Below are 12,526 nucleotides of genomic sequence, written 5' to 3'. Positions count from 1 at the left end.
CAACTAGAAACAGAGGTACCAGACGGGTCATGTTAACAACTAGAAACAGAGGTACCAGACGAGTCATATTAACAACTAGAAACAGAGCTACCAGACGAGTCATATTAACAACTAGAAACAGAGGTACCAGACGGGTCATGTTAACTAGAAACAGAGGTCCCAGACGAGTCATATTAACAACAAGAAACAGAGGTCCCAGACGAGTCATATTAACAACTAGAAACAGAGGTCCCAGACAAGTCATATTAACAACAAGAAACAGAAGTACCAGACGAGTCATATTAACAACTAGAAACACAGCTACCAGACGAGTCATATTAACAACAAGAAACAGAGGCTACCAGACGAGTCATATTAACAACTAGAAACAGAGGTACCAGACGAGTCATATTAACAACTAGAAACAGAGGTCCCAGACGAGTCATATTAACAACTAGAAACAGAGGTCCCAGACGAGTCATATTAACAACAAGAAACAGAAGTACCAGACGAGTCATATTAACAACTAGAAACACAGCTACCAGACGAGTCATATTAACAACAAGAAACAGAGGCTACCAGACGAGTCATATTAACAACTAGAAACAGAGGTACCAGACGAGTCATATTAACAACAAGAAAAAGAGGCTACCAGACGAGTCATTTTAACAACTAGAAACAGAGCTACCAGACGAGTCATATTAACAACTAGAAACAGAGGTACCAGGCGGGTCATGTTAACAACTAGAAACAGAGGTACCAGACGAGTCATACTAACAACTAGAAACAGAGGTCCCAGACGAGTCATATTAACAACAAGTAACAGAGGTCCCAGACGAGTCATATTAACAACAAGAAACAGAGGCTACCAGACGAGTCATGTTAACTAGAAACGGAGGCTACCAGACGAGTCCTATTAACAACTAGAAACAGAGGCTACCAGACGAGTCAAATTAACAACTAGAAACAGAAGCTACCAGACAAGTCCTATTAACAACTAGAAACAGAGGCTACCAGACGAGTCATATTAACAACTAGAAACACAGCTACCAGGCGGGTCATATTAACAACTAGAAACAGAGGCTACCAGACGAGTCATATTAACAACTAGAAACACAGCTACCAGACGGGTCATATTAACAACTAGAAACAGAGGCTACCAGACAAGTCATATTAACAACTAGAAACAGAGGCTACCAGGCGGGTCATGTTAACAACTAGAAACAGAGGTACCAGACGAGTCATATTAACAACAAGAAACACAGCTACCAGACGGGTCATATTAACAACTAGAAACAGAGGCTACCAGACAAGTCATATTAACAACTAGAAACAGAGGCTACCAGGCGGGTCATGTTAACAACTAGAAACAGAGATACCAGACGAGTCATATTAACAACTAGAAACAGAGGTACCAGACGAGTCATATTAACAACTAGAAACAGAGGTACCAGACGAGTCATATTAACAACTAGAAACAGAGGTACCAGACGAGTCATATTAACAACTAGAAACAGAGGCTACCAGACGAGTCATATTAACAACTAGAAACACAGCTACCAGACGAGTCATATTAACAACAAGAAACAGAGGCTACCAGGCGGGTCATATTAACAACTAGAAACACAGCTACCAGACGAGTCATATTAACAACTAGAAACACAGCTACCAGACGAGTCATATTAACAACTAGAAACAGAAGTACCAGACAAGTCATATTAACAACTAGAAACAGAAGTACCAGACGAGTCATATTAACAACTAGAAACAGAAGTACCAGGCGGGTCATGTTAACAACTAGAAACAGAGGTACCAGACGGGTCATATTAACAACTAGAAACAGAGGTCCCAGACGAGTCATATTAACAACTAGAAACACAGCTACCAGACGAGTCATATTAACAACTAGAAACACAGCTACCAGACTAGTCATATTAACAACTAGAAACAGAGGTACCAGACGGGTCATGTTAACAACTAGAAACAGAGGTACCAGACGAGTCATATTAACAACTAGAAACACAGCTACCAGACGAGTCATATTAACAACTAGAAACAGAGGTACCAGACGGGTCATGTTAACAACTAGAAACAGAGGTACCAGACGGGTCATATTAACAACTAGAAACAGAAGTACCAGACGAGTCATATTAACAACTAGAAACAGAGGCTACCAGACGAGTCATGTTAACAACTAGAAACGGAGGGTTTAGAATGTTATCAAAGGCAGATGGTGCTTTAGGTAGTGCATTAATAATCAGTTAGGAGATAGCACAGTCAGTTAGGAGATAGCACAGTCAGTTAGGAGATAGCACAGTCAGTTAGGGTAGCAGAAACAGCCTTGTCAAATCAGCTATTGTCCCAGCTTCTTTTATCCGTAGTCTAATTCTACTAGCTTGTGTGGTTGCGTTTGTGTGTGTGAGCGTGCGTGCGTGCCTGTTCTGGAGGCAGAGAGCAGGCAATGGGGTCGGGATGTGTGTGTGTCCCTGTAGCTCTGGGCTGGAAGAGAATTATGAGCTAGCAGCTAGGTCACTCACACACATACATTCAGAAATGAACACACACACATGCACACCATGAATTCACAAGTTTCTCCACCTTGACAAAAGGTCTCTGCCTTTATTATTTTAGTCTCTCTCGATTCACTTCATTTCAGTCCAATTAGCTTTGCATAAACACACACGTTTACCAAGCAACATATAGAAGTGATCATTGAAATCCTAACAAACAAGTCATCTCTGCCGTGTCAGAACATCTTGTTAATATGTTCTCTCTCCTCTCTGCTCTCCTCCTCCCCGCTCTGCCCCTCTTCTCCCCAGAAGTGAGCGAAGCGACCGCCACCCTGGGACCAGGCACCATGGGTCTAAGCACCCGTTACAGTCCCCAGTTCACCCTGCAGCACGTGCCCGACTACCGTCAGAACGTCTACATCCCTGGCAGCACGGCCACCCTGACCTCCAATCCCCAGCAGCAGCAGCAGCAACAGCAGATGCTGATGCAGCAGCAGATGGCAGCCCAACAACAGGCCCTGCAGGCCCAGCCCTCCGAGGCCTCGGCTCAGCCTGAACCCCCCAAGGCTGCCCAGACCCCCGCCTCCAAGAAGAAGTCCACCAAGAAGGAGAAGAAGTAGGATGGATGGAAGGACGAACGATGAATGGATAGATATGGAGTATACGATGAGAAGAGAACAACCCAATGAGAAATGAAATTTAACCACAGGAGGCTGCTGAGGGGAGGAATGCTCGTAATGGCCGGAACAGAGCGAATGGAATGGCATCAAAGACATGGAAACCATGTGATTGATACCATTCCTCTCCAGCCATTACCACAAGCCTGTCCTCCCCAATTAAAGTGCCACCAACGTCCTGTGAATTCAACCCTCGCTCACCCCCACTTTTCCACACAATGCGTTTACTCTAACCATGGTTGGAATTGTATTGGTCACGCTCATATGATAACACAAAATATGGAGATGGTTTGGGAATGTTTGTTTTTGGGCTCTTGAATCTGGAAAGGGTTGAAGGTTTCGAAACCGCATTGACATTTTGTTTTTGTTTCCTTTCTGAAGGCTAGCTAGAAACAGTTGTTTTTGTTTCCTTTCTGAAGGCTAGCTAGAAACAGTTGTTTTTGTTTCCTTTCTGAAGGCTAGCTAGAAACAGTTGTTTTTGTTTCCTTTCTGAAGGCTAGCTAGAAACAGTTGTTTTTGTTTCCTTTCTGAAGGCTAGCTAGAAACAGTTGTTTTTGTTTCCTTTCTGAAGGCTAGCTAGAAACGGTTGTTTTTGTTTCCTTTTTGAAGGCTAGATGGAAACGGTTGTTTTTGTTTCCTTTCTGAAGGCTAGATGGAAACGGTTGTTTTTGTTTCCTTTCTGAAGGCTAGATGGAAACGGTTGTTTTTGTTTCCTTTTTGAAGGCTAGATGGAAACGGTTGTTTTTGTTTCCTTTCTGAAGGCTAGCTAGAAACGGTTGTTTTTGTTTCCTTTCTGAAGGCTAGATGGAAACGGTTGTTTTTGTTTCCTTTTTGAAGGCTAGATGGAAACGGTTGTTTTTGTTTCCTTTTTGAAGGCTAGCTAGAAACGGTTGTTTTTGTTTCCTTTCTGAAGGCTAGCTAGAAACGGTTGTTTTTGTTTTCTTTCTGAAGGCTAGATGGAAACGGTTGTTTTTGTTTTCTTTCTGAAGGCTAGCTAGAAACGGTTGTTTTCTTTCTGAAGGCTAGCTAGAAACGGTTGTTGTTGTTGTTTTCTTTCTGGTCAATGAATTTGGATTCACTTCAGACAACAGATTGAGTGTAAGAAACCTAGCTGGGGTAACAAGGATCACCCAGTGACGTATTCACAGGTTGATATTTTAACCATGTTCCCTAAGATGTTTCATGTTGGATTTGTAATTGTTTATTTTCCTGAGTTGGAAAGGAGATCAGTGTTGACTATAGTATAGATTCCTATATAGCAGTTCTAAAACCAATCTGTGCGGCACTCAGTTGAATATGAAAATCCCGACGTGAGCGTTGAGCCTCCACCGCTATATAGGATCAGCCTCATAGGATCCTACACCACAGCTCTTTGGAACACAAGGGTATCGTGTCCACTGGGAGTATTCTACTCCTCTGCATGTTCCTATAGCTTCAAACCACAGACCTTCTAGAAGATTCAACAATGCATTGCTTAAGTGTTGCAAAGAGGACGACCACCTTAACTCCTCTCCCTTTTTTAGAACACCATAGATGGGCATAGAGACCACCTGCTGTCCCCTTATGCCCCCTCCCCTCACTGGCTATCCCACTTCAACCATGGGAGATGCACTGTTCATACTGTAAAGATGAGCTGTAGGGTAAAAAGCCCTTCAGAGGAGGGCACAAGTAGAGATCTTCAACAAATTGCTGAGAAGTTACACTTCTTAGGTCACTAGGCTCCAGATTGAGTGTTCACCCCTTGCTATGTATCCTGAAGTGCAGATAGTTATATTTCTTGATGTGATAAGACATGTTTTTTGACGACTCAGCAGCATAAGAGTTGTTTAGAAGATACGTAGGAAGTCTTTAGTCCACCACACGAAGAGGCAGCATGGAGGCAGGGTTCAAGGGGGAGTGGAAAGGGATGGGGTACGACGTCTGGGTTGGTACCATTAGATTGACTGGGAGGGGGACAACGACCTTGGCTCTACTCACTGAATGTACATAGGCAAGGTCCACCCCTAAACTTCCTTGAATGCACTGACCCAGGTTAGAGGTTGACAGAGCCAAGCACATCTCTCCATGTCACAGAGGAGATACCACTTCAGAAGAAGGGAGCGGGGACAGAGTTCGCTAGTTCCATTCCTCGCTGTATCTATCCCCTCAGTGTAAATCCACTCTGGTAAAGCTAACCTCAAGACTTTGCCCTCCACTCCCTGGTCCAGTGAAGGCTCTTCCCCACTGTAAATAAACACTGGTCCTGTCGATGGCATGAGCCAGTTGTTTGTATAGTACGGACCACGTCCAGCATCTCTCCACAAGGCGTGGCTTTACTACTGGAATGTGTTGCATTTGTTTTTCAAGAAAAATATGAAAACCGCTGTGAGAAAAGAAGATCTCTGAAACGTTCTTCTACAGTTTGTGTTGCAATGTAGTAACTACACACCATGAAGGCCAACTAACTAACTCTTCAGTGTAAATAAATAAAGTTGCTAACTTTAGACGATGAATAAACAGTGACACACATAGACTAGTTAACTTGTGATATGTGTTGCGCATATTTTTGTGTTCATTTTTCACTCTCTCCATTTTACCGCCCTGTAAAGAAACCAAACAAAAAAAAGTATATTGAAAAAATGTTTCTATCCTTCTGTAACCTCTTTACGTTTTCTTTCTGTGATTCATATCGCGCATTTGTGCAGGAATGCCTCTCTCTCTCTGTCCATATGAACAAATGATTATAAATATTATATATGTGTGTATGTTCGTCTGCTGCTGAATTAATCCTCTCCCGTGCTGTGGCCTGATATCTTTCTTATGAAACTCTTAACCCCCCCCCCCCCCCTAATCTCTTATTTGATATGCTAATATTTATATTGCTGTTTTATTTTCCCTTGAACACTGATGTTTCAAATTAAAGGTTCAGAAATCATTAAACCCTTGTTGTCCGTCGAGAGTCTTTTCTACCGTGCAGCTTGGTTTGTAAGATGGGAAAAATGTATTTTAGTTAAGGGAACTTTATAAATTGTGTTAATAAAATAGTGCAGAATGATGCAATATTCAAGACAGTCACTAACAACATAATTTAACATAGTTTTAAATATGTACAGTATGTATTGCAATCGATGGAACTATACATTACACTCTATATTATTGAGAGAATGTTGTTAAGCTATTAGGATACACTACACATTTTATTCTAGGTTACACAATCCTATGTAATGGATAAATATCTTTAGAATCACATTGATATAATATAGAATCCATCTTTCATTCCTCTTGACTAGCATCGCTGGGATCCTAGAGGCTAGATTCAATCCGGAACACAGAATATCTGCGTTATAATGTGGTTGAAATTTAAAGGTCATTTCTGATTGGGCCGACTTCCTGCTTCCTGTGACTGTGCAACAGGAAGTGGGGCGATGCCTTGGGACACACACACACACACACACACACACAACAGAATGGGGGGGATTGTTCTTTTATCATACACTTATCCCATCTCCCCATCTGGCTTCATTAGGCACATTTCCACCAGTCACACTCACACACAAATGTACACAAAGAGGTATACACACTCACCATACACAGAGTCACATGAACACATGGATCAGGCATGTGCAGCACTGGAAAGAGCATTAGGGGGATCCCAGGCGTAGCCAGGCTAATGGGAACCTTGACAATAGACCGTCTTTGTGTGGTAATAACATCAGTCAGACATTCTGGACAAAGGACATCACAGATGTCATCATACCCTGAGGGACACACACAACAGACACAGTCTCACACACACCAACAGACACAGTCTCACACACACAACAGACACAGTCTCACACACACCAGACTCACACACCAGACTGACACACACCAGACTCACACACACCAGACTCACACACACCAGACAGTCACACACACCAGACACAGTCTCACACACACCAGACTCACACAACAGACACAGTCTCACACACTCCAGACACAGTCTCACACACCAGACTCTCACACACCAGACTCACACACACAACAAAGTCTCACACACACCAGACAGTCACACACACCAGACTCACACAACAGACACAGTCTCACACACACCAGACACAGTCTCACACACCAGACTCACACACCAGACACAGTCTCACACACCAGACTCACACAACAGACACAGTCTCACACACACCAGACTCACACAACAGACACAGTCTCACACACACCAGACTCACACAACAGACACAGTCTCACACACACCAGACTCACACAACAGACACAGTCTCACACACACCAGACTCACACAACAGACACAGTCTCACACACACCAGACTCCCACAACAGACACAATCTCACACACACCAGACTCACACACCAGATGGTCGCACCTACCAGACACCAGACACACCATACATAGATTTCCACACAGAAACAACAGGGATCTGATTTCAGGGGCAGCCATCTGATCCATGTGAGGAAAGCAGGAAGTAATGAGATATGTGTATGGCGGGACAGGAAGTTAATTTCCGTGCCATTTTGAGCTCTTTACTCTGCCATTACAGCTCAGGCCAGTCCAGAGGGGAGGAACCCCCACCTCTACCCAGCACCCCACCCCTGTGTCCGTGTCCGGCAGCTGCCCCACTGACAGAGGATGAAGAGCCACAGTGCTTTTATATAGTAATATAGGTCAACACATGTTGTACTATAAAATACAGCCCTGGACAGACACAGGATAAAAGACAATGATAAAGTCTGTGTTATGTCTATGTCTGGTAGAGTTGTAGGTCTCTTCAGGGAGCATCAACAGGTGACCTAAAGATAAATTAAAGATGAGATCATGATATCTGTGTAATGATGACTGCAGCAGAGTTCTGGGACTTGTGACAGAACACAGAGTTCTGGGTAATCTCCACTATTGAGGCAATAGCCAGCATAGCAGGACAGGCAGAAAAAGAGGAGAGAGAAAAAAGAGAGAGAGAGAGAGACAGAGAGAGAGAGAGACAGAGAGAGAGAGAGACAGAGAGAGAGAGAGACAGAGAGAGAGAGAGACAGAGAGAGAGAGAGACAGAGAGAGAGAGAGAGACAGAGAGAGAGACAGAGAGACAGAGAGACAGAGAGAGAGAGAGACAGAGAGAGAGACAGAGAGACAGAGAGAGAGACAGACAGAGAGACAGAGAGACAGAGAGACAGAGAGTCAGAGAGTCAGAGAGTCAGAGAGTCAGAGAGTCAGAGAGTCAGAGAGTCAGAGAGACAGAGAGACAGAGAGACAGAGAGACAGAGAGACAGAGAGACAGAGACAGAGACAGAGAGAGAGTCAGAGAGAGAGTCAGAGAGAGAGAGAGAGAGAGAGAGAGAGAGAGAGAGAGAGAGAGAGAGAGAGAGAGAGAGAGAGAGAGATTCCGCTGGCTTTGGAATGATTCATGAAAAAATGGGGAAAATGGAACATCTGTTTCTGGTGTTGGCTCTCAGATGGGGATGCAGGGGGGCAGTTTAGTGTTGGACCATTCTCTCTATGATGGCGCCATACTTCATGGCTGCCGTCTTGAGTCCCAACTTTTCTATTTTGTGATTATTTTGGCGTGTATCCGCTATCATTTCCTCAAAAACTTTTGAACATCAGATCGGCTTCAACTTTCATTTACATCTGATCTAATCTTCGGGCTACCCAAGAGGAAACGCAAGTTAGAAAGTGACAAGAGATTGAAGTCCTGTTGAGATTAAGGTGAAGGGAAAACTGGCCACCACTTCCCTCCATTCTATTTGTCACTTGATAATAAGATGAATGACCTCCGATCGCCGATTTGCTACCAACGGGACTCTTGTAACTGCAATATTCTCAATATTTTTTAAATATGGCTTTCGGACAAGATACCCTCAATGGATTCTCAATTCAGGACATCGGATTCAGGGAACTGCAGAGGGGGAAGAATATGTCTCTTCATCAACAACAGATGGAATACCTGATGGTCAAGTGCCGACCCTTCTACCTCCCGAGAGAGTCTTCATCTGTTGTCATGACTGCTGTATATGTTCCACCTCAGGACAACAACAACAACAACAAACTGGCAGTTAATGAAAAGTACAAGGCTATGAACAAGCAGGAATCAAATCAAACATTATTTGTTACATGCGCCAAATACAACAAGTGCAGACCTTACCGTGAAATGCTAGCCCTTAACCAACAGTGCAGTTCAAGAAGAGTTAAGAAAATATTTATCAAATAAACTAAAGTCAACAATATTAAATGGTAACAATAAAATAACAATAACGAGGCTATGTACAGTTGAAGTCAGAAGTTTACATATACTTAGGTTGGAGCCACTAAAACTCGTTTTTCAACCACTCTACAAATTTCTTGTTAACAAATTATAGTTTTGGCAAGTCGGTTAGGACATCTACTGTATGCATGACAAGTCATTTTTCCAACAACTGTTTACAGACAGATTATTTCACTTATAATTCACTGTATCACAATTCCAGTGGGTCAGAAGTGTACATACACTAAGTTGACTGTGCCTTTAAACAGCTTGGAAAAATACATACAATTATGTCATGGCTTTAGAAGCTTCTGATAGGCTAATTGACATAATTTGAGTCAACTGGAGGTGTACCTGTGGATGTATTTCAAGGTCTACCTTTAAACTCAGTGCCTCATTGCTTGACATCATGGGAAAATCAAAATAAATCAACCAAGACCTCAAAATAAAAAGTGTAGACCTCCACAAGTCTGGTTCATCCTTGGGAGCAATTTCCAAACGCCTGAAGGTACCACGTTCATCTGTACAAACAATAGTACGCAAGTATAAACCCCATGGGACCACGTAGCCGTCAAACCGCTCAGGAAAGAGACACGTTCTGTCTCCTAGAGATGAACGTACTTTGGTGTGAAAAGTGCAAATCAATCCCAGAACAACAGCAAAGGACCTTGTGAAGATGCTGGAGGAAACAGGTACAGAAGTATCTACATCGACATAACCTGAAAGGCCGCTCAGCAAGGAAGAAGCCACTGCTCCAAAACCGCCATAAAAAAGTCAGACTAAGGTTTGCAACTGCACATGGGGACAAAGACTGTAATGTTGAGAAATGTCCTCTGGTCTGATGAAACAAAAATAGAAGTGTTTGGCCATAATGACCATCGTTATGTTTGGAGGAAAAAGGGGGAGGCTTGCAAGCCGAAGAACACCATCCCAATTGTGATGCACGGGGGTGGCAGCATCATATTGTGGGGGTGCTTTGCTGCAGGAGGGACTGGTGCTCTTCACAAAATACATGCCATCATGAGGGAGGAAAATTATGTTGATATATTGAAGCAACATCTCAAGACATCAGTCAGGAAGTTAAAGCTTGGTCGCAAATGGGTCTTCCAAATGGACAATGACCCCAAGCATACTTCTAAAGTTGTGGCATAATGGCTTAAGGACAACAAAGTCAAGGTATTGGAGTGGCCATCACAAAGCCCTGACCTCAAGCCTATACAACATTTGTGGGCAGAACTGAAAAATCCTGTGCAAGCAAGGAGGCCTACAAACCTGACTCAGTTACACCAGCTCTGTCAGGAGGAATGGGACAAAATTCACCTAACTTATTGTGGGAAGTTTGTGGAAGGCTACCCGAAAAGTTTGACACAAGTTAAACAATTTAAAGGCAATGCTACCAAATACTAATTGAGTGTATGTAAACTTCTGACCCAGTGGGAATGTGATGAAATAAATCACACACTCTACTATTATTCTGACATCTCACATTCTTTATATAAAGGGGTGATCCTAACTGACCTAAGACAGGGCATTTTTACACGTATTAAATGTCAGGAATTGTGAAAAACTGAGTTTAAATGTATTTGGCTACGGTGTATGTAAACTTCCGACTTCAACTGTACAGGGGGTACCAGTACCGAGTCAGTGTGCGGGGGGTACAGGTTAGTTGAGGTAATTTGTACATGTAGGTAGGGGTGGTGACTATGCATAGATAATAAACAGCGAGTAGCAGCAGTGTACAAAACAAATGGAGGGGGGGGGGGGGCAATGTAAATAGTCCGGTGGTCATTTGATTAATTGTTCAGCAGTCTTATGGCTTGGGGGTCGAAGCTGTTAAGGGGCCTTTTGGTTCTGGACTTGGCGCTCTGGTACCGCTTGCCGTGCAGTAGCAAAGAAAACAGTCAATGACTTGGGTGACTGGAGTCTCTAACAATTTTATGGGATTTCCTCTGATATAGGGTCCTGGATTGGTCCTGGATGGCAGGTGATGTACTGGGCTATAAGCACTATCCTCTGTAGCGCCTTACAGTCAGACGCCAAGCACCAGGCAGTGATGCAACCGGTCAGGATGCTTTCGATGGTGCAGCTGTTGAACTTTTTGAAGATCTGGGGACCCATGCCAAATCTTTTCAGTCTTCTGAGGGGGAAAAGGTTTTCTCATGTCCTCTTCACAACTGTCTTAGTGTGTTTGGAACACGACAGTTCATTGGTGATGTGGAAACCAAGGAACCTGAAACTCTCGACCCGCTCTGCTACAGCCCTGTTGATGTTAATGGGGGCGTGTTCGGCCCACCTTTTCCTGTAGTCTACGATCATCTCCTTTGTCTTGCTCACATTGAGGGAGAGGTTGCTGTCCTGGCACCACACTGCCAGTCCCCTGACCTCCTCCCTATATGCCGTCTCATCGTTGTCAATGATCAGGCCTACCACTGTTGTGTCGTCAGCAAACTTAATGATGGTGTTGGTGTCGTGCATGGCCATGCATTCGTGGGTGAGAAGGAAGTACAGGAGGGGACTAAGTATACACCGCTGAGGGGCCCCAGTGTTGAGTATCAGTGTGGCAGACGTGTTGTTGCCTACCCTTACCACCTGGGGGCGGACCATCAGTAAGTCCAGGATCCAGTTGCAGAGGGAGGTGTTTAGTCCCAGGGTCCTAAGCTTAGTGATGAGCTTCGTGGGCACTATGGTGTTGAACGCTGAGCAGAAGTCAAGGAACAGCATTCTCACATAGGTGTTCCTTTTATTTATAAGGGCAGTGTGGAGTGCGATTGTGATTGCATCATCCGTGGATCTGCTGGGGCGGTATACGAATTGGAGTGGGTCTAGGGTGTCCGGGAGGATGCTGTTGATGTGAACCATTACCACTTTCAAAGCACTTCATGACTACCTACGTGAGTACTACAGGGTGGTAATCATTTAGGCAGGTTACTTTTGCTTCCTTGGGCACACAGACTATGGTGGTCTGCTTGAAACATGTAGGTATTACAGACTCGGTCAGGGAGAGCTTGAAAATGTCAGAGAAGACACTTGCCAGTTGGTCTGTGCATGCTTTGTGTACACGTCCTGGTAATCCGTCTGGCCCCGCGGCTTTGTGAATGTTGACCTGTTTAAAGGTCTTGCTCACATCGTCTACCAAGAG

The 12,526-nt window shown here is 43.9% G+C and overlaps 1 protein-coding gene across 10 annotated transcripts in view; it reads left to right on the top strand.

Annotated features, from left to right (window-relative positions):
- The window catches only part of LOC139391237 (protocadherin gamma-C5-like), a 76,646-nt gene extending 70,561 nt beyond the window's left edge, over positions 1-6,085 (top strand). For 6 of the 10 annotated variants that reach the window (XM_071138878.1, XM_071138881.1, XM_071138880.1 and 3 more), the window contains exon 4: positions 2,799-6,085. In XM_071138878.1, the coding sequence (XP_070994979.1) occupies positions 2,799-3,109 (311 nt within the window). In that variant the 3' untranslated portion in view covers positions 3,110-6,085. The remainder of the gene's footprint in view (positions 1-2,798) is intronic. The other 4 variants (XM_071138879.1, XM_071138882.1, XM_071138883.1 and 1 more) reach the window with 1 other exon arrangement.
- Positions 6,086-12,526: the final 6,441 nt, after the last annotated feature.

The sequence above is a fragment of the Oncorhynchus clarkii genome, chromosome 31 (genome assembly GCF_045791955.1).
Source record: "Oncorhynchus clarkii lewisi isolate Uvic-CL-2024 chromosome 31, UVic_Ocla_1.0, whole genome shotgun sequence".
NCBI classification, from domain to species: domain Eukaryota; kingdom Metazoa; phylum Chordata; class Actinopteri; order Salmoniformes; family Salmonidae; genus Oncorhynchus; species Oncorhynchus clarkii.
This window is presented reverse-complemented; position numbering and strand designations above follow the sequence as displayed.